General features: G+C 45.8%; 9 protein-coding genes across 9 annotated transcripts; 8 read left to right on the top strand and 1 right to left on the bottom strand. All coding sequences in view use genetic code 12, as the record gives it.

The window, feature by feature from the left end:
- Positions 1–1,775: 1,775 nt before the first annotated feature.
- Positions 1,776–2,435, top strand: FGR41 (Fgr41p; the record flags this gene model as incomplete). Its single annotated transcript, XM_025484756.1, has 1 exon — positions 1,776–2,435. The coding sequence occupies one exon, from the start codon at positions 1,776–1,778 to the stop codon at positions 2,433–2,435; it is 660 nt and encodes a 219-aa protein (XP_025339687.1).
- Positions 2,436–3,439: 1,004 nt separating this feature from the next.
- On the top strand, positions 3,440–3,848 carry RPL42 (60S ribosomal protein eL42; the record flags this gene model as incomplete). The annotated part of the gene is made up of 2 exons (XM_025484755.1): positions 3,440–3,497; positions 3,532–3,848. 2 exons carry the CDS (start codon positions 3,440–3,442, stop codon positions 3,846–3,848), a joined length of 375 nt encoding a protein of 124 aa, XP_025339686.1.
- Positions 3,849–5,172: 1,324 nt separating this feature from the next.
- Positions 5,173–7,437, top strand: CBK1 (serine/threonine protein kinase; the record flags this gene model as incomplete). The annotated part of the gene is made up of 1 exon (XM_025484754.1): positions 5,173–7,437. One exon carries the CDS (start codon positions 5,173–5,175, stop codon positions 7,435–7,437), a length of 2,265 nt encoding a protein of 754 aa, XP_025339685.1.
- A 1,450-nt stretch (positions 7,438–8,887) lies between these two features.
- Positions 8,888–10,606, top strand: CXQ85_001030 (uncharacterized protein; the record flags this gene model as incomplete). The annotated part of the gene is made up of 1 exon (XM_025484753.1): positions 8,888–10,606. The coding sequence occupies one exon, from the start codon at positions 8,888–8,890 to the stop codon at positions 10,604–10,606; it is 1,719 nt and encodes a 572-aa protein (XP_025339684.1).
- Positions 10,607–10,805: 199 nt separating this feature from the next.
- Positions 10,806–11,798, bottom strand: SAM4 (S-adenosylmethionine-homocysteine S-methyltransferase; the record flags this gene model as incomplete). The annotated part of the gene is made up of 1 exon (XM_025484752.1): positions 10,806–11,798. One exon carries the CDS (start codon positions 11,796–11,798, stop codon positions 10,806–10,808), a length of 993 nt encoding a protein of 330 aa, XP_025339683.1.
- A 1,225-nt stretch (positions 11,799–13,023) lies between these two features.
- On the top strand, positions 13,024–15,894 carry GCR3 (Gcr3p; the record flags this gene model as incomplete). Its single annotated transcript, XM_025484751.1, has 1 exon — positions 13,024–15,894. One exon carries the CDS (start codon positions 13,024–13,026, stop codon positions 15,892–15,894), a length of 2,871 nt encoding a protein of 956 aa, XP_025339682.1.
- A 124-nt stretch (positions 15,895–16,018) lies between these two features.
- Positions 16,019–16,984, top strand: CAF16 (putative ATP-binding cassette family ATPase; the record flags this gene model as incomplete). The annotated part of the gene is made up of 1 exon (XM_025484750.1): positions 16,019–16,984. One exon carries the CDS (start codon positions 16,019–16,021, stop codon positions 16,982–16,984), a length of 966 nt encoding a protein of 321 aa, XP_025339681.1.
- A 1,282-nt stretch (positions 16,985–18,266) lies between these two features.
- On the top strand, positions 18,267–18,722 carry YNK1 (nucleoside diphosphate kinase; the record flags this gene model as incomplete). The annotated part of the gene is made up of 1 exon (XM_025484749.1): positions 18,267–18,722. One exon carries the CDS (start codon positions 18,267–18,269, stop codon positions 18,720–18,722), a length of 456 nt encoding a protein of 151 aa, XP_025339680.1.
- A 685-nt stretch (positions 18,723–19,407) lies between these two features.
- On the top strand, positions 19,408–21,303 carry CXQ85_001025 (SAGA complex subunit; the record flags this gene model as incomplete). The annotated part of the gene is made up of 1 exon (XM_025484748.1): positions 19,408–21,303. One exon carries the CDS (start codon positions 19,408–19,410, stop codon positions 21,301–21,303), a length of 1,896 nt encoding a protein of 631 aa, XP_025339679.1.
- Between the last annotated feature and the right edge of the window lie 21 nt (positions 21,304–21,324).

The raw sequence follows: 21,324 nt of genomic DNA, 5'->3' as shown, positions 1-21,324 counted from the left end.
GTCGGTGGACTGCGAGTGTATGCCTTATCCGAGGAATGGCTGCAAAACGAGAAGACCCTGGGTGGTAAGAACCGGTGGTAGTGGAAAGGTGGTGGGTTTTGAAGGAAAATGAAGAGGGTGTTTCGGGAAGGCAGTGGAAATTTGATTGGAATGAGGGGGTGGGTTTTCGTGGTGGTGTAGTGGAAAAGACGGGGAGTGGACGGCCATTGGCCTAACAAGGTTAGTCTTTTAGCGAGTAGTCTAGACTAAAGGTAGTGTTAGATTATGGAAGGGGCTAGGTGTATGTGATTTGCTTTAGAGTGTGGGTTTGGAAAGGATTGAGGTAAGCGAAGGTTTCTTGAATGAAGGAATAGAGTATGGGAGGGGGCATAAGAGGTTATACTATGGAAGATATATGGCAGGGCAGTTCAATCAGGTCTACCAATGGCAAGCTGAGAAGAGAATAGAAGATGGAAAATTACAGAAACGATCAAAAAGGTTATGAATTGGTGAAATGTCTTTTTTTTTTTTTTTGGAACTTTTGGACAGGCAATGGTGGATGTTGATGGTCGGTGCTGTGAAGTATAATCAGTGGAAGCACAGAAGTTGTACCATAGTCGTTTACCATATCCAAGTAGCTAAAGAACATTGTATACGCTTTAAGAGAAGATGAAAAAATTAATAATTATAATTGCAATGCATTTATGACAATCCTTCCAGCGAATTGAGCCCTTCCTCAACAACCTCTGGACGTACTCTTTCGTCACCAGAAGAACTCTCATTTTCACACTACCCAATTGAACCAGCTTCGCCTCCAAACCAAACACAAACCTCCATTTCAATTCCCTCTATTCCCTCTACTCACCAACCACGCCCATTCCCTCTACCCACCCTCACCAGCCACTTCTCTTTAGCCTCATATCCAGCAGCTTCCATTGCTTCCCAGCCCCAGTAATGTCCAGCCTGGTACCACTGTGAGCCGCAGAAACAACCCTTGCCCCAAACCATTCACCCAATTATCCTCGGCACACCACAAAAAGCCATTCAGCAATTGCCAGCGCCCATTCCTTAGCAAAACCTTGCCCAAGGCGTTTGGTGGGTAGTATTACTCGTGCGGCTGTACTTACAACCCAAGGAATGTGACGTTACGAAGCAACTGCTTCTTTGTCAAATGCGACATTACACGTCTAAAAGTATAGTCAAGGCATTCTACAAATGCTGGAACACCCGCTGAATAAGGTAACTCTCGAGATTCGACGCTTGCCTATTTCTTGTTGAAGCTATCTACTTTGGGTGCAAACGCCAGCGGTACTGCACACAAGACGCAGATGTCACTATACATCTTAAGTCATTCTCTTGGAGAAGCGCCAGAGCCGCAGGGTCCATATTGTGTGATGTTTCCTAAGGAATCTATAAAGTATCAGTTTTCGGGTTTTCTGCTGGCTGACCCGATTCTTAAAGGCTATTCAGCCAGCCTTCTGGGTTTCGCTAGTGCGTTTGTGTGCTGCAAGAGGGGTCTTACCTGCAGTCCACGAACTTTTAGGTGCATGGTGTTTTTTGCAACCTTTTCCCATCTCCTTAACTATGGCCAGCAGCCATTTCCTTATAAGTAGAAGATATCCGCCCTCCCTGTGGTCAAAAAATATCCAACTAATTTCTAACCTCCAAGAATAACTACCACGGCAGCACAGTGAAACCCCTGAGCGAAGCGAACACTCCCTTCTAATCAAACTACAAACCTTCCCACCCTCGTCCTTCTTTAAACACAACTCACCCCAGTCCTTCATTCCAAAAAAATGCAATTCCCAGTTCTCTACTCACTCGCGTCACTCCTTACCCTTTCGCAAATCACTCAGGCGGCTAGAGTCATCAAATTGACCAAAACCGTCGACAACACTGTCACCAACACTAACGTTGTCGAGGGAACCGTTTCGACGTTCACTGACTGGCTGACCAACACCAGAACAACCACCACCACTCGTTACACTTCGACTTACACCTCGACCATTTTCGGTCAGCCTCACACTTATGTGAGTGTGGTGAACTCTGAGATTGAACAGCCTGCTGCTCCTCAGGAAACTGGCCAAGAGGCTCCTCAAGACACTCAGCAGACTCAACAACAACCAGAGGAGACTCAGGCTCAGGAAACTCAGCCACAAGAAACTCAGGCTCAGGAAAAGCCCGCAGAGACTCTGACTGCTCCACCATCCACTGCTCCAGCTCCATCCCCAGCTCCTTCTCCTGCTCCAACTAGTACTTCTACTACTGACGAAGAGGAGCTGGTGGAGACTGTGGCTGGTGACGAGCACTCTTCGCTGGAGCCAGGCTTTGTGCTTGACTCTGTGCTGACGTCGACCAACGATGGCGTGTGTTACGTGGACTACGAGTACTACGATGCCACTTCCACCGAGACTGTCACCAGCACAAGCACGCTTACCAGCACCATTACTGTCTAGTTCTATACCCTATTGTTTTTAATGTATATTTATGAAAAGTGAATAAGATGATGTAGAGAAGGAGACGATGAATGTTGGGGAGAAGTTGTTTGGATGTAAATTGGAATACGTGGTGGGTTTCCAGGGCTGGTGCCAGTGGTATAGTAGTAAGTAATTGAGTCTAATAAGGTCCACGTATTTCAATCATACGATAACATTTATTACTAGATTTTTGATTAAATCAATTCTATGGTGCCAAATTACCAAGAATAAGTCTTTCTTTCATGTTTCTAGCGCTACTTAGCTATCTTGTCATGGTCCATCTAGTGCTGGTTGAGTAGTAATAGCACTTTCGCAGCCATTAGCAGTACTTAGTACTACGCCAGTGAACCACCAACCACTAAACCAACGAACCATCATGGACTCATTTTATAATTTCAAGTAACTATAAAAACCACTTCCACGTTTATTTCAACGTTTTTTAACCAAATACTTACCACCTGCTGGCCCACTGGTAGACTACTGGTAATGCTCAGTATAAGCAGTCCTCTCCAGATACACCACTCAATCCAACCCCAAAACAACAGACATCCCTTTTTGCCTCTAAATACCCTTCAAACGTCCTCTTTATATCTACTTCCCTCCTTCCCAGGTACTTCCCTGCCTTGGGTGTCCCTCCAGTGGTCATTATTCAACTGGTGACTCTTTAGGGCTCGAACCCTAACGGGTGCGCACTACCCAGTAGGTCTTCTTAGTAGAGGTGTATCCTGCAGACAGTGCTTTTTTTCCAACACCTCCACTGCTCGCGGTAACTACACTCTGGAAAAACTAGAAAATTTTTTCTACCTTCCATATCACCTACAACTTCAGTCACAATGGGTATGTTCAAAACGCACAAATACGGAGGATGAGATCCAGCATTGCAATCTACGTGTCCATAGCATCCCAGTCCTTTTTTCCCCAGCTCAAAATGTCCATTTTTGCAGAATCTATGAATTGAAGACCCATGAAAGATATGATTTATGATGAAAATTAAAGTTCCAAGTAAAGACATTCCGCTCAAGTCAAAGCAACAAGATCTACGTTCCCCATTTTCCCAGCTAGTACTAACAATCAGTTAACGTTCCAAAGACCAGAAGAACCTACTGCAAGGGTAAGGATTGCAAGAAGCACACCCAGCACAAGGTCACCCAGTACAAGGCCGGTAAGGCTTCCTTGTTCGCCCAGGGTAAGAGAAGATACGACCGTAAGCAGAGTGGTTACGGTGGTCAGACCAAGCCCGTTTTCCACAAGAAGGCCAAGACCACCAAGAAGGTCGTCTTGAGATTGGAATGTGTTGTTTGCAAGACCAAGGCCCAGTTGGCTTTGAAGAGATGTAAGCACTTCGAGTTGGGTGGTGACAAGAAGCAGAAGGGCCAGGCCTTGCAGTTCTAAGCTGCCGGCCACGGTTCATTTTGTACTTTACGACATGTACTCCATAATATAGTTATCCTTGAACGATCTGTAGGCTCCAAGGGAGAAGAAGAGAAAAAGAAGGGTTTGTAGGGCGAGGTAAAGGCTTTATTAATTGGGTTCTGGTTTGGTGAATGCTTCAATACCAATCAGCCTAAGTCGAGCTTAGGGAGTACTGAAGTACCATTCAAAAGATCCAGGTTCTTCCATTCAAGTCCTTCATTTTATGTTCTTCATAAAATTGTGATCCTTTGTTCATCATTTGGCAATGAATCGAAGTATGACTATTTACACTGATTTACATTGGTTAGTGTCCTACTGCTAGAGAAAGAAGAGGTATAAGAGTATACTGTCAGCCATGTAGTATTCTTCAAAAGACAAAATTAACAGCTTCAAGAGAGAAAAACATCGCTAAAGTAAACATGTTGTTTTCTTTAACCATCCATAAGTAACAGCTTCATCTTTTATCTCCTGGACCAACTACTAGAGACATACAACCCATCCATACACCCAAATGCCCATCAGTTCCCCTACCTTAACCGCCAAACCAACTCTAAACCTCTTCAAACCTTAAACTACCTAAACCCCAAATCCCCAACTCCAATCCATGCCAAATACAAGAAAGCTTATTGGCCTTGCCAGGACCCTTCCATCTGTCAAGCGTACTATGCGCTGCGAGCGCTTTTTCACTATAAAAGGCCACCCATTCCCCAGAAAGACTTCCTTATAATTGACTTTTTTTACCTCTTAAGTCTCCAAAGATACACGGCTCTGAACCTTTTCCTTCTAGATCTTTGTCTGATCCTTAAACACTACTGTTGCGTTCTTCAGTGGTGCACCATATTCGAAACCGCGTTCAGGCACGGTTACAGCAAGGGTCCAGTTAGATCCACATTAGACTGTAGAAGCCGATAAAAATACCACCAAAATCGTAACCTTCACCCCTGAATTGCCCACTTTACCAAAAATTCCGGTGAAATTTGGACGCCTTGTTGGTTTTCCCCTATTCTTCTTGGTGTGGTGTACGGGTGTGGAACCCACTCCATCAGCCACGACGAGGAATGAGAATGTTTTCAAACATAGACATTTGATAGAACCCACTCCAAACGCTGGAAAAAGCAAAGTTTTACAAAAAGCCTGGATATTCTACCTCAAATTATTGTTTCCCGGTATACGCATTCCTTTGCTTTCCCTATTTCCCTTCATTTAGCAGATTTTCACGAGTCTCTCTTTCAGATCAAGATCAACGACTCTTCCAGTGTTTGAACTAGAAATTTGTCCTTAGAAGCGATTCTAAACCGTCCATATGAACTACAACTACGACTACATGGGCCAGGTTCGTGCAGATCACGCCAGCGGTGGACAGCAGGGCCAGATCAACCAGGGTCCTAGCTATCAACAACAACCTCCACCTCAATCGCAGCTACATCACCAGCAGATCCCCAATTTGGCGTTCCGCAACCAACAGCATCAGGAGTATAATGACGATTCGTTCATGGACGAGGACACTTCGGCGTTTGTGGACCAGTCGGTTGCCCAGAGAGACACTGGAAGTAACAGATACACGCAGTTCTACCAACAGCCAGTGCTTCCACAACATCAACAGCAACAACAGCAACAGCAGTATCAACAAAATGCGTATGGCCAGCAGCCCGTTCAGGTATCGCCTACGTTTTCAAATGGTGCCCATTTCGATAACTACCATCAGGACAGAAACCTTCAGCTGGTTGACTCAGGCTCGCTGGGTGTTTTCCGTCCACCTACTGGCATTACTGCATTGAACAACTCGTCAAACACGAATCTTTCAGAGGTTAGCAACTCCAATTCGGTGACGAACTCGCTCAATGATCCGTTGAACTTTACCCACGCCAACGCCTCTGTTGGGAACTTGGCATCGTCATCACCACCAAAACAGCATTCTCCAATTCAACAGCATGCCCAGCTTCATATGCAACAGCCGCCAGTGCCGCTGTTACAGGCTGGTTTACAACAACCACAGGCTCAGTACAGAAACAATGATTCTCCACGTACGCCTCCCTCGCAGGTGACCCATCAGCTGCCTCAGGCGGTTGAGCCTCGTGAAAAGAACAAAAATTATGTTTACTTTAACAGAAACCCAGATGTGATGAGTAAAGTTACTCAGGATAAGGCTGCAGCCATGAAACTTAGGCTTGAAAACTACTACCAGATGTCTGTGAGCCATGCGATTGAAAGAAACCAAAGAAGATTGGATTTGGAAAATAAGTTGATGGCCGAGGAAGCAGGTCTGAGTGAGGAAAGAAAGAATAGACAATTGCAAAACTTGGGTAAGAAAGAGTCCCAGTTCTTGCGTCTTAGAAGAACTAAGTTGTCCTTGGATGATTTCATCACAGTCAAGGTTATCGGTAAGGGTGCCTTCGGTGAGGTCAGATTGGTCCAGAAGAAAGATACCGGTAAGATCTATGCTATGAAGACGCTTTTGAAGTCTGAGATGTACAAGAAAGATCAATTGGCGCATGTCAAAGCCGAAAGAGACGTGTTGGCAGGCAGTGATTCACCATGGGTGGTGTCGTTATACTACTCGTTCCAGGATCAAGTGAATCTTTACTTGATTATGGAGTTCCTTCCTGGAGGTGATTTGATGACAATGTTGATCAGATGGCAAATCTTCACCGAGGATATCACCCGTTTCTACATGGCCGAGTGTGTTTTGGCCATTGAGGCTATTCACAAGTTGGGTTTCATTCATCGTGATGTCAAGCCTGACAATATCTTGATTGATAAACGGGGCCATGTGAAGCTTTCGGACTTTGGATTATCTACTGGATTCCACAAGACGCACGATTCCAAGTACTACAAGAAGCTTTTAGAGAAGGAAGAGGCCAAGCCTGGTAATACGATGTTGCAAGTTCCTGGCCGAGCCCAGACACAGAGAAACCTGATGATGGTGGATGCGATCCACTTGACTATGAGCAACAGGCAACAGATGCAGACGTGGAGAAAATCACGAAGACTCATGGCCTACTCCACGGTTGGTACGCCGGATTACATTGCGCCCGAGATTTTCATCCATCAGGGTTACGGACAGGAGTGTGACTGGTGGTCGCTTGGAGCGATCATGTTTGAGTGTCTTATCGGATGGCCGCCGTTCTGTTCCGAAACTCCGCACGAAACATACCGTAAGATCATTAACTGGCAAGAGCTGATGGTGATTCCGGAAGATATCCATCTACTGGCGGAAGCGGAAGACTTGATCCGTAGATTGTTGACATCGAGTGACCGTCGTTTGGGACGTCATGGCGGAGCCGACGAGATCAAGCAACATCCATTCTTCCGAGGTGTGGACTGGGAAACTATTCGTCGTGTTGATGCACCATTCATCCCTAAGCTCAAGTCGATCACGGATACCCGATTCTTCCCCACGGATGAGTTGGAGAATGTGCCTGACAGTCCTGCAATGACCCGAGCCCATAAGCAGCAGCAACAACAGCAGCAGCAGGCAGGAGACGGAAAGAACATTAAGGAAGACCTCCCGTTCATCGGGTACACATACTCGAGGTTCGACTACCTTACACGGAAGAATGCATTGTGAGCAGGATAGAGAAATACGAAATTAGACACGGTAGGGACGCATCTAGTGCCCCCTGGCCACGCAAGGGAATACAGAATAAAGTTTCAAACGCCAAGACAATGAAGAGGTATTTTTATCAGAAACCAGACAAGGCTATACCGCCGAAGACCACTGACCATCTATCCCTGAGACAAACCAACCCAAGCCCCGATGTTAAAGCACATCCACTAAAAATAGGTGCATTGATGGGTAAAGTGGGGCACGATCAATCCTGTGGTCCAGATTCCTGCCACAAACAAGAGCCAGTCACACATCCGGGTATACTTCTTTTTGTGGATGAATGTAACAAAGTGAGACACCCACACAGTGTTGTTTGTTTTAGCAAAAAACGACTAAAACCATGAGGCGAGTGAGCAAAATAATGCACGCAATTGAATGAATAAGGTAATTGGGAGTGCACCTTCATGCCTCACTCGCCACACGCTGCCTCAGTCAGTGCTGGTAAGTGAAGGAGGGGGATGAGGGTTTTATCGGCACGGGAGGAAGAAGCAGCCGAAGAAGCAGCCGAAGCGAACCGTTGGAGATTTGGAGATTTTTCCGTCATGGCGTTATTTTCTTGATTTACTACGTATCTTGGAACGCCAAGGACGCTCTGGAGAAAAAACCGGAAAAAAAAATGCCAAAAAATCCAAACGTCATTCGCAACTAAACTTCCTGTGTGGGTGGGTGCAAATGCGAGGAAGAAAGAATCTCAAAGTCCACCAGTAAACACCTTCGCTTGCTTGAGCAATGCTTAAGCAATTTTTGGGTGTCTGCTCAAGACGGCGTCTTTGAAAGCGGGGGCAATTCATCCACGAGCAAAGCATCAAAAAATCGTGCCACAAACTTACATAAACTCGGTGAGCAAGATTCAGAAACTTACATGCTCCGAAACAGCCGGTCGCGGCTGATGACAAGCATTTACCGTGAAACAGATTCAGAGGAACCAACCAGGAAGACATGCAGCCTCCACTGGCCAGCCAGTTTTTTGCCACTTGCCACCAAACTTGTTCTTTCTTACCCGCTTGTTCTTTTTTTACCCGTTTGTTCTTTTTTTACCTCCATGTTTTTACCTTTTGTCCTTGCTTTTTCACTGTCTCACGCTTTGTTTGCCTTGCCCCAAACAGCTAGTATGCATTTATTGTGCTCGGCATCGCAATGTGCCTGGACGGTATGATGCCCGGAACCTCTGGCTTTGGCGCCTTGTACACTCCTGGTTTGCGCTACCCATCGCCATTTATAATCGGCCCGTTATCCGCTTGCCGGGGAGTGCTTATTATTCCTGAAGTCCTTTGGTGGCGTTATCGATCTGTCTTAGGTTCAGTTTTACTATTTTTTGGTTTTTTGGCTGCTTTTGTTCTTACCTTTCTCCATGCACCTACTTGTCCTTGCCTCGATAGCTCTGGCGGTGGCAGCCCACGAAGGGCACCATATGGGTCAATTGACCCCAGCCGAGACTTCCAGTACGGTGGGTTCGCCAGCTTCAACTGAATCCCCCGAGATTATGCCTTCGCCTATTGCTCATGTGCCTCATCATCACCACGGCATGCCCATCCTTCAGATGGATCTTCTACCAGAGGAACGTCTATTTTGGGAGAACTACTCCACAGAAACATACTTCAACACGCCTTCTGATCACAGACCGGCCCTCTATACGCATATTGCCCTCTGGGTGAGCTCCTACTTGTTCTTGTACCCGTTGGTGCTTGTTTTCTCGAATACCAAGTCAAGACTATACTTCCCTGCCTTGACGGTTCACGTCGCTGCCATTGTGGTTTCCGTGATTAACTACTGGGTGTTTGCAGGCTCCATCCGTGACTTGTACCCAGGCAATGCATTCCATCCCATGACGGCCATTCTTTTTGTGGGGTCCATAGTGCACTGGGCCGTGGCGCTTGTTGCTACCGCTTACTCGTCGCTTGATATCGAGTCACACGCGTATTATGCCGTGGACGACGAGGACGACGATACTTCCTCGCTCAATTCGCCTACTCTGACCTTGAGAGAATCCCAGCTGGACTCCTTTGAGCTCGATGACTTGCGTCCTGGCCTCTCCAATGGCCACTTGAACACGTCCAATGGCTCCATGATTAATAAGCCTAACTTTATTACCGCTTTCGTGCTTCGCTTCCCTTTGTTTGAACGCGTTGTCTCCGCTTTCGGTAAGACTGCTCAGGTCCTCACTGCTGTGCTCAATTGGATGCTGTTCTTCTACTTCTTTGTCTACTCGGGTGTTGCTGTGGCTACCTACGCGGTTTATGGTGCTGACAGAACCATGTTCAACTTGTTGGCTCATTTCATCAAGGGCGGAGTCTTCTTCAGTTTGGGTGTACTCTCGTTGGCCCGTTACTGTGGTGCCTTCCGTGCAAAGGGTTGGGCTTGGAACCATTGCTTCATCTCTGCGAAGAAAGCTTACCAAGGTTGGTTCAAATGGCAACCTACTGGTCTTTGGTCAATGGAATTCGTCGAATCCTCGTTGATCCTCTTCTATGGCTCCACCAACATCTTCTTGGAGCACTTGGCTAGTACTGATGGCGAATGGACCACTAAGGATTTGCAGCACGTTTCGATTGCCTTCATTTTCCTTGGATGTGGCCTTTGTGGTGTTTTGGTCGAGAAGAAGTTGAATGACTTCAGATATCAGAAAGCTATCGAGCACATGGCGCTTGTAGCTGAGTCGAAGGATGTCGCTCGTGTGGCTAAGGCCATGCCTGGCTTCTCCCCTAACCCATTCCCCATCTTGACCATCTACTGGACCGGTGTGCTCATGTCTAAGCACGAGCAGGCATCTCAATTGTCCACTGCTATCCACACTCAATGGGGTAACTTGTTCGTGGTTGGATGCATGTTCAGACTTTTAACGTATGTCCTTCAGATGGTCACTCCCATCAACAGCAAGTCTTTGACCAGACCTCTGAGCCCCATGACGGAGTTGGTTGTCAGTTTCGCCTTAATGTGTGGCGGCTTGATCTTCATGGAGTCGTGTGAAGCTGTGGTCTACTCCTTTGAGTACTACGGCTACTCTGCTATGTTCACATTGAATGTGTCCCTCGGTGTTGTCACTCTCCTCATGGCTTGGATCATGTCCGTCTTCGCCTTCAAGGACTGGCTCCAGGCAAAGAAGAACTCGCTCACCACCTCTATTGCATAAACCCACATCCCCCGCTTATGATTTATGAAATCGGTCTAACAAGGCCTCTGTATAAATGTGTGGTCATTGCATCGTGGTGCACGCAAAAGTTTGATTTATTTTGTTGCCTTTCGATTGCATAATATGTGCTATTTATTCTTCCGGGCTTGTCCCGGGTAATTCCTAATCCTCGTTCATATGCTTTAACCGCTCATCATCATTACTTACCTGTAGACTCGTCGACCACTGCTCTTGCTACACCGATCTCGTTAGGACCAGTGCTACAGCAGCTGCCAATAAGTCGAATAGATGAGTTAGTACACCATTGCTCCAATGCCTGTTTCCACTTTTCTGTATCTGATTTGAATCCGTATTGGCTGACATCAGACATGTCGTTGCTGAAGCCGAGGTTGGGGTAAACTGCCAAGAACAAGGAGTTGTTGGATGCTTTGTTTACGTAGTCTGCAAAGTCGGAAACCAACTCAAAGTCCACGCAATTGCAGCCGACGCCAATGAGAGACGCGTCAATGGCTGGAAACTTGCTTCTTTGGTCAATGACGTAAGCTATCACGTCCTTTAAATCTGTGCCGTCAGCAAGAGTGGTACTATCCTTGCACGAGAAACAGACATAGAAGTCCTTGGACTTTTCAGTGTAAGTGGCCTTGACGAGCTCAAATATCGCCTTTACCTCTGAAATGTTGGGAATCGTCTCGAAGGCTATCAAGTCTGTATCTTTATCGTTCAAAAAGAAGGAAACCTGTTCCTGGTGGTACTTCACCAACTCCTCCACGCCAAAATCCCCATACTCTCCACTATACTCGGCGCCATTAGCCAAGTAAGCTCCATAAGGCCCCACTGAGCCTGCAACATAAAGTTTTTTCGTAGATCCAAAGTTATCTATAGCAGCCTTTGCTGTTTGAACTGATCTCCTCCACACCTCCCTAGCTTCCTCCAACCCCATGTTTCTATGTTTCAAAAGCGTCGCTTGAGACGCCTGGTACGTGGAAGTAATAATAACATCAGCCCCTTTCTCAAGGTAGCTCAGGTGAACCTTTTCTATAATCAGTGGGTCCCCAAGAAGCACCTCAGTCGACCATAATGGAGAGCCCTTCACGTACATTGGCGACGAAGGAGGAATGATCTCCTCGAGCTGGGTGCCCATCGCCCCGTCTAGCACGAGTCTGCGGTTTTCAAGAACAGACTTGATGGACATGTGGAGCACAAAGGGAGTTGATTCTGTGTAAGTTGGTGGTGGAGGTTCGTTATCAACTGTGGATGATAAGATGGCTGCGAAAAATGAGCAGGCGACGCTGGCGCTTAAGCGCTATTTTTGGCGAAGAAGAAGAGTTAAGGCCTGGGGGAGTGGTTGGTAGAGAGATTTGCTGGTGGCTAGCGAAAATAGAAGATTCGTTGGAATTGTGGTTTGGGTGGGTTTGGGCTGGTGGTGGTTGGACTGGACTGGACTGGGGTAGAATGTCTATATGAGCATGTACTCTAGGTTATAGAGGGCTATCGAAAGAGATTGTTATCCTGGTTTTGAAATATTACTAGAAATGGTAAAGTAAGGGAAAATTATCAATTTGTTTAATTTACTTGTTTTTTGGGGAATGTTGTGGTTCCTGGTTGGCCTACCGTAGTACCTGTAGTCCACTGAGGCTACTTCAGGGTACTTAGTAGGTTTCCTGAAAAATTAAACAGCAGTCGAGATATCGTCTGTTTTCTGGTTACAAGTTTCATTATGAGGGCCCTAAGTCGACAATTATTGAATTTTCATGGATGTGTACGATTACTTAGATGCCCTTGATCACCTGGTAGCTACAGCATTAGTAGCACTCAGTTGTAGCCATAAAGAACACACACATATCTACTAAATTCTCTCTTATTTCGCCTAATCTCATCAAAGAACACTCCAGCATCCACCATCGATCCACTGCAACCAAAATTTCACCTTTTAATCCCTCCTCCTCTCCCTTTGTGCCCCACTGGCTGGCCTCATCTTGGTGTTGCAGCCATTTACAGTAGCCCTGATGAGTCCACCACTTCCACGCCATCTGGACCTCACGAGCTCCAAAAATTACACCAACCTTCCAAATCTCATGTCTTCATCGTCTTTCCTTGTTTTATTAGACTCAACCTAAACATTCACATTTTTAGTGGATCTCTATCTGAATCTCTATACTGTCAAGCACTGGCAGCTTTTCGCAGCAATTGGAAACACCAGTTTACAAGAACCATCAACACCAAGTGTACTAAGTAGAAAGAAAAAAAAAAAAACAACAAAGATCAAGAAACCGAATTATTCCTTAACCAACCATAACTTCCCATAACAATCTTCTCGTCCAATTTAAAACCCTCCTGGTATCTCCACCTACCCTGTCGCCTGCACACATCTCCACCTTATACCTTTTCATTCTTCACCTCAACAACTACACCAGCCAATGGAGAATCTGAACAAGAGATCCAGAGACGACTTTGAGGGCCCTAATGCCCATGCGGGCCCTGGGTACGACGACTACGACGACCCTTCGAAGAAACAACACATTGATCCAACGGCTGAGTTGATTGTCAACATCTGCAAAGATATCAGACGTATTGGGGAGAACAGTAACTTGGCTACGCAGGTGGACGATATTTCGTACATTTCGAACCCCATTGTGGCTGAGTTTGAGAAGATTGATAAGTTGAGGGAGGCTATTTTGTCTACGTTGTATGCTGTGGTGATTGAACAACCGCAGAAGATCACCGCTTTGAGTGTGCTTATTTTCATTTGCAACGCTAAGAACTTCTTGGTGGCTAAGTACGTTATCGAGTACTTCCACGCTAAAGCTCAGGGCCTACTAGACAAACTTAGGGAGCTGTCGATGGAGGTTGAGACGAGGGAGGAGAAACAAGCCGAGGAGGCTGGTGTGTTCAACGACTTGAAGTCTGTGTTTAAGTTCTTGGGCGCATTAAACCCAATTATCAGTGAAAATGCTGTTTCTAGTCTTTTCAAACAGCTCTTGACGACTGCGGTTGAATTGCAGACCAACTCTGGTGAGAAGAGAAACGGTATCGCTGAAGAGATCTTCTATAATGTCTTGATTGCGACTCCATACCTTCTTGCCAACGACTTCTCCGAGTCTACTATTCAAGCTGCCAATGAGATTCTTGAATTGGCTGCTACTTTCCAGATTGTGGAAAGCGATGATGAAAGATCCGTTACGGTGCTTGAACCTTTCGACCCAAAACACAAAAACTTTATTGATGAGTTGCCATACAAGCCAAGGAAGCTTATCACTTTGATTTTACCCGCTCTTGTGGCCTTGCAGAAATCTGAAAAGAACTGGGAGGGTTTCAAGGGTGCTCTTTTCCTTGACTACAGCGACTTGCTCGAGCCAATCATCAAAGAAGCCTTGGAAACAAATGAGATTTCTCATGATCTCGTCAAGCACTCTTTGCCTCAGTTGTCCATTCCTTCTATTGAAGAGATCGGATCCTATAAGCCAGACGGTTTGATCGACAACCTTTGGTTCCAGCACCCAAGACTTCTATTCCAGGTCTACAACACCACCACTGATTTCGAGACTGTACCTTCCATTGAATCTTACTTTGGTTTGTTCTTCAAGGATCTTGCCTTCGATATCTTGACAAACATGTCTTTTAACCAGAAAGAAGCCTCTATTCAGTTGTCTATCTTGGACTTGTTCTGTTCCAGAGACTTGTTTAGTCCTCCAGGTTCTTCTGTTGATCAGCTTGCTATGATTGCTAAAGACAACGAAGCTGGCGAGAACGTTCCACCTCTTTCCACCTGGAAGGTGGAAGATGTTGCCGTGGAGAGTATCCTTACTATGATTTTCCAGCTTCCTAAGCCTCTCCACTATGAGATCTACTACTACACTGTCTTGATCTCTTGTTGTCAAGAGAGTCCAGAGTCAATCGCTCCTGTCTTCGGCAGAGCCATCAGATTCTTCTACAAGAACTTAGAGACGCTAGACTACGAATTGAAGATCAGATACATGGATTGGATGACAACCCAGATATCTAACTTCGATTTCAGTTGGAAATGGGATGAGTGGGTCGCTGACTCTCAGCTTTACGCAAAGCTCTACTACCACCCAAAGAAGAACTTCATCAAGAACTTGATTGCCAAAGAGATTCGTCTTTCCAACAAGGCCAGAATCAAGGATAGTTTTGTCACCATGCAGCAGGACGAAAATGGAGATAACAAGCTCATGGCACTTGAAGAATTCTACAAGTATCTCGACATCTCCCTATATCCTAATGCTTTGGACTTCGTTATCAACTATGATTATGAATTGTACGGTGGAAACAATGAGGAATTGAAGAAGATCGTGACTGAGGCAATTTACCAACGTAAGGATGCTACGGCCGACCGCTTGATGTTGTCGCCTCAAGAGGAGCTCATCTACGAATTCTCCAATCCCCAGCTTCCTCTTCACGAGGTTGCCAACAAGCTCTATGACTTTATTATTGCCAACTGGAGATCTAACGAACAGTTCCATGACATGATCAAAGAAACAATCGAGGCTATTAAGTCGTCTGTGGTGCACGTTGACGCTGAACGTATCTTGATCAACTTGCTTTTCCAAACCTACGCCTACATTGGTTCAAGATCGATCTATTCTGTTGTCAGTATCATCAACAGAGACATTGCCAAGTTGAAGTTCATCAGTGGCCAAACGGTGACAGAAGAGGACTACAAGGCAAGTGGAACCGACTTCAACTTCCCAGAATTGGAATTGACACCAGAGGAGTTCCAACAAAGACAAGAGTGGATCGTTGACTCAATCTTAAGAATCTGGGTCCACCAGCCACAGGTTGCTTTCCTTATTTTGGAATACCTTATCGAGTTCGGTATTCTTAATCCTTCTTTCCTTATGAAGAAAGCCTTGAACTTCGAACACAACCTCATCATCAGCAACGTCTCTTGTATGGAATCCATCAACCGTGTCTTGAGCACAAGCGCTAAGGGTGACGGTTTCAAGGACGTGATGCTCACCTTGTTTGGACAAATTGTGGAGAACTTGAACCGTATTGTTGACAGTCTCGAGCTTGAAAATCCACAGAGCGATGAGATTGAAATCACCAAGACTTTTGAAGAGGACCAGAAGGAAGATACTGCTTTAATGACCAAGATCGACCTCCAATGGCTCTTCTACGAGTACAGAGGCTTACTCAAGACGTACTTGAGAAAGTTCAACGTCGAACACGCTGAATTCTTGGAGAATGCCAGAGACTTATTCAGTGACATCAAGAACGATCCTACAAAGAATGACGTTTTCAAATGGCTTGAAGAATTACAGTATTAAAAAGGTTGCAAAATGGGTGCAAGGCCTGCACAGGTTGCTCAAGCATCTGACATGGCGTTACTTGCGAGATGTGAACTTCAACTCCCTAGACCAACCAGAAAAAAGAACATTTAGATAGATCCTAATGACTTCAACGTTCGCTGTGGAGACAACGAACCTTACATACGTTTTCAATAACAAAAAATGCGGGTTGGAAGATATCAATTTGCAAATCCCTTGGGGTACGACCAACCTTCTTGTGGGGCCCAATGGAGCAGGTAAATCGACGCTTTTGAAGATCTTGGCAGGCAAAACACTTGTCAAACAGGGTAAGCTTAGACTTGGAGGATTCGATCCTTTTGAATTTTCAGCTACCCGTCATGAGCAACACAATTCAGACATCAACAACTATATCTCGTACTTGGGCACCGAGTGGGCCAACAATGAAGTCGTCAGGAGAGACATCCCAGTGAAGCTTCTTATATCTTCAATTGGCGGCGAAGCGTACAGAGAAAGACGCGACGAGCTCATTGACATCATGGACTTGGACCCAGACTGGTCTATGTGTGCTATCAGTGACGGAGAGCGTAGGAGAGTGCAATTGGTGATGGGGCTTCTCAAGCCATGGAAGTTGCTTTTGTTGGATGAAGTGACTGTGGATTTGGATGTCATTGTCCGTCTGAACTTGCTTAACTTCCTCAAGAGAGAGTGCAAGGAGCGCAATTGCTGTGTGATCTATGCTACTCATATCTTTGATGGGCTTGGAAAAAACTGGTGTGACAGAGTGATCCATCTTAATGCTGGAAAGAAGACAGATGACGTGGATGTCAACAAGATCGACTTTTCTGACGAAACAGACGATGTTGAAGTACACAAGTCCAGCGGTGTGATTGACCGTATCAAGGTTGCTCTTGCCGAGTCTTTACACCCATTAGTGTTGCATTGGCTTCGAGACGACCTTGAAGAGCGTGGAAGCAGGGAAGACGAAAAGGCCAGGATCGCCAAAAGACAATTGGACTGGGACAATGCCAGAGATGGCCATTACTTCGATAAAGACCTGAAAATCAGCCAGTACTTCCAGGCCACCAGAGGCAAGCCCGGCAGTTTATAGAACACACAGCTACTGCATTTCCCTTTCCAATTCAAGAAACTCTCTTAGTTCCTCTTCCCTTTCTAGCTTACGCTGGGTAAGCCAGAGGTTGTATTTGCATTGCAAGAGCTCACGCTGGTAGTCTGTAGCGTGGATGGAAAGGATCTCTTTTTGAGGAGTCTTATGGGTGAACTTTCTTTTGTTATGGGATTTAGCTGGCGCTAGCGGTGTCGAAGGGCCTCTCTTTTGGGCTGTGGGCGAACTGAAGGCAGAAACAGACATGTTGATGTTGTGAGATTAGTATGGTGATTCGCGATGTAAACAAGAGGTGGGGCAGGAAGGGAAGGAAGACCAATTGGAAAAAAAAAAAAATGAAAAATAGGAGGATTTGAATTGATGAATGGAGAAGAAGGGGGTGATTTGTTTGGTTAGTATGTGAAAATAATGGTTTATTGGGATGTTGGTGGAAGTTGGTGGTTACTTGTTCAGCACTGAGTAATGGCTGCGAAAGACAGTACAGTGATGAGCTTGATGGTCAAACAAAGGCAGGAAAAATGGAGAAGGATGATGAAATATTTTGTTTTTATGAAAATGAGGGCGTCAAGGAAAATACTGGAAATGCTATGGATCCACGAAATGCACGAATTGTTTGAGTTTCTGGAGGCCCTGCTTAACTATGGCTACCTACCTAAGGAACACAAATGACGAAGTGGTACCAACCAGTATTCAATTGAAGAAGATTTCGATCTTGAAATCACCCTAGGTAACCCAAATCACTACTCAGATGAAGATTAAAAGAATATCATCTGCCTGGCACCAAATCAGTGAATGAGGACAGTCTGTGGCTTGCCTGGCTTTTCGCAGCCAACGTGGTCAACCACCAGCACCAACAATTCCCTACAAACAGATGAATAATAAACAGGGATTGATATATCCCAGGTAATTGAACTCCCAGATTTACGTTTCACCACCAATGAACCATTACTTGTCCATTTACAACGCTTTCCATCAACTGGCTACAAATCACTACCCCAGGATGCCCTCAGTGAGTATACCTCCACCAATGGCCACCAAACCTTCAAAAAAATCCACGAATCCGACAGGGTACCATAAAATGGAGCCAAATAATCCAACTAGAACACTTCCAGATTCATCCCATACCCATGGAACCGTTTGGCTTCGGCCATAGCTGGTTGAGGCGGTTCTTTATCACGTGACTTAATAACCGGTAGGGCGCTGAAAATTTTTTTTTTCTTCCTCCTCCCCCAAAACCTTCCTTTTCCACCACCACTAACCATCAAATATGTCTGACGAAAGAACCTTTATTGCCATTAAGCCAGACGGCGTCCAGAGAGGCTTGATCAACAAGATCCTCGGTAGATTCGAGAACAGAGGCTTCAAGTTGGTCGGTATCAAGTTGTACCAGCCAACCGAGTCCTTGTTGAGAGAGCACTACGACGACTTGCAGTCCAAGCCTTTCTTCCCATCTTTGTTGTCCTACATGTTGTCTGGTCCAGTTGTGGCCATGGTCTGGGAAGGTAAGGACGTTGTCAAGCAGGGTAGAGCCATCTTGGGTGCTACCAACCCATTGGAGTCCCTCCCAGGTACCATCAGAGGTGACTACGCCATTGACATGGGTAGAAACGTTTGCCACGGTTCTGACTCTGTTGAGTCTGCCCAGAAGGAGATTGGCTTGTGGTTCAAGAAGGAGGAGTTGGTTGAGTACAAGCCAGCTTTGTTCTCTTGGATCTACGAGTAAGTCTTTTGCTGGTAGAGTACATAGCAATACAGGTGGCGCATGCCATTTGCTTTAGAAAGAGTGTAGGATGGAGGGGAGGTGAAGAGTGGAATTGAGGGATGTGTTGGGTACCAGCTGGCGTTGGTGGGCACCAGAACCTGGCTGATCTGGCCACTATGAGGTACCCGTACCGTGATCTGGCGTTAGGTTCCCGTAAATCATCCCAATGACGGCTTAGGGACCTACTCCGTATCCCCGTATCCCCTAGTATGTCTTTTCTTGGCTATCTCCCAAACCTTATACTCTCTCCTTGGATATCCCCATTTTGCAGCCATTAGATATCCAACACAATAAGCCAAACCCAGAACAAAACCACATTCCCTGCAAATCCCCGTAAAACTTAAACCAGCCACTAAACCTTCCCCCTTTATATACCCCTTATCTTGCATTGTACATCCAATTGTGGGACTACCACTGGGCATATACAGTGAGAAAGAAGTACCGTCCCCCACTCCAGCCTCCGTAAAGCTAATTCCAAACAAACAGCACCAATCTACTCTCCTCCATACAGAAACCCTATACCTCCCTTTCTAGACCTCTACAGACCCATTTTGTGTGTTTCGTCCGGAGGAAGACAAGTTCCAACATCAACATCCTGCACAACCACCCACACCAAACCATCAACTACCTACAACCTACTTCTCCAATGTCCATGGACGAGGATCTCTTCAATGTCGGGGAAAACGACGAAGATATGCTAGATGCCGAGGAGGAAAACGACAGTTTCGGCATGGACGTGGATGAAGATAACCAGAACGAAGAGGAGGATGAAGGTGGTGAAAATAACGAAAACGACGACAACGACAACGACAACGAGGATGGAAACAACGAAGAAGACGACGAAGGAGGCGAAGAAGATGACGACGAGGGAGAAGAGGGAGACGAAGATGCCGAGAAAGAAGGAAAAGAAGACCAGGATGAAGAACTGGGCCAGGGTTCCGAGCTGAACAGAAACGGAGACGCTGAAAACGCTAAAGCCAACGAGGAAGATGGCGAAAAGAACGAAAATGTGGATAATGGGTCTTCTAAAGAAGGCAATGGCTCTCTGGAGGGGAAGACTAATGGCGAAGCTACGGAAACTGATGCTCAGAGTATAAGACAGAGTGCGCTTGATGGTATGAAGAAGGCTACTTATCTTGATATATCGCCTATGGTGGCGTGTCCATATGCCAACCAATGTCATGCTTTCGCTGTTTCTGAAGGTCCTAAATGGTTGTTGACAGGTGGAGAGGACGGTTTTATCAGGAAATACGACTTCACCGCCTCGATAGAAGGTAAGTCTCCTCTTACAGTCGCTCAAAAACACAATTTAATGGACAGTATCACCAAAGCTGGTGTTATTGGGTCATACTGGGAAAACGAACAACCCCAGACGAAACAACAAATCATGGACGGTAACCCAAAGATCAAGCCTTCTGACTTTACGTCTGGCGCTATATCCTACGAGCCCAAGGTCAACCCCGTCTACGCTCTTGCAGTTGAACGTAACGGTTACTGGTGTCTATCAGGATTGCTGTCGGGAGGTATTTCTCTATATACCATGATCTACAACGAAGGCGCCATTCACCACTACTTCGAACACAACAGTCAAAAACAAGCTCAGCACACCACCAGCAACGGCCATCTGGATACGATTTCCGTACTTAGACTCAACTCAGAGCAGAACAGGTTTCTCTCGGGCTCATGGGATAAAACCATCAGGGAATGGGATTTGAACACAGGCAAGGTTGTCAACTTATACAAAGGCAGTTCTGGTCAGATATCGAACATTCAGTATAGGCCACAGGGACTTACAGATATTACTTTTGAGGTTGACGGCACTGAACAGAAAACTGAAAACAGTGACGTTGATTCGTTGTTTGGTGATAGTGACGAAGAAAAGGAAGAAGGTGATAAAGAGGATACCGAAGAGGCAGCTGTGGCTAAATCCAAACCAGAACTTAAAGGTAAGAACAAGGTCGCCACTTCTGACTCCATTTTCATGAGCTCTAATATCGACGGTACCGTGAACATCTGGGATGCGCGTGTTTCTACGTCTAATGCTGCTCTTCGAATTGGTGTTCCCGAAGGTGTTCCTCCTTGGTGCATGTCTTCAGCATGGTCTAATGATGGTGACAAAATCTACGTCGGTAGAAGAAACAGTACAGTTGAAGAGCTTTCTTTACGAATGCCTCACAAACGAGGCAGTGGCTCTACGTCCATTCCAAATGTTTCAAAATGCCTTCAATTCCCCAAAATCTCGGGCCCAGTTTCTGCCCTTTCCGTTATGCCTAACGATAACTTCCTTCTATGTGGATCGAATGATAACATTCGTTTATACAACTTGGGTCTTTATAACGAGTTTGCCCAAGAGACATCCGTACTGAAGAAGAGAGCCACGCCTTTCTTTGTCATTCCAGGTCACCACGGAGGCATGTTGAGTAACTTGTACGTGGACGATACAGGAAGATTCATGCTAAGCACTAGTGGCAACCGTGGATGGGGCCATGCTTCCTATGCTGATGCTGTGCTTGTATATTCGATTGACTATGAGGGGAAGTAATGAAACAGAAAAATGCAAAGG

This window comes from Candidozyma haemuli (genome assembly GCF_002926055.2).
Source record: "Candidozyma haemuli strain B11899 chromosome Unknown B_2014730914, whole genome shotgun sequence".
NCBI lineage: Eukaryota > Fungi > Ascomycota > Pichiomycetes > Serinales > Metschnikowiaceae > Candidozyma > Candidozyma haemuli.
The sequence above is the reverse complement of the archived record's forward strand: the minus strand, read 5'-3'. Positions and strand labels throughout refer to the sequence as shown.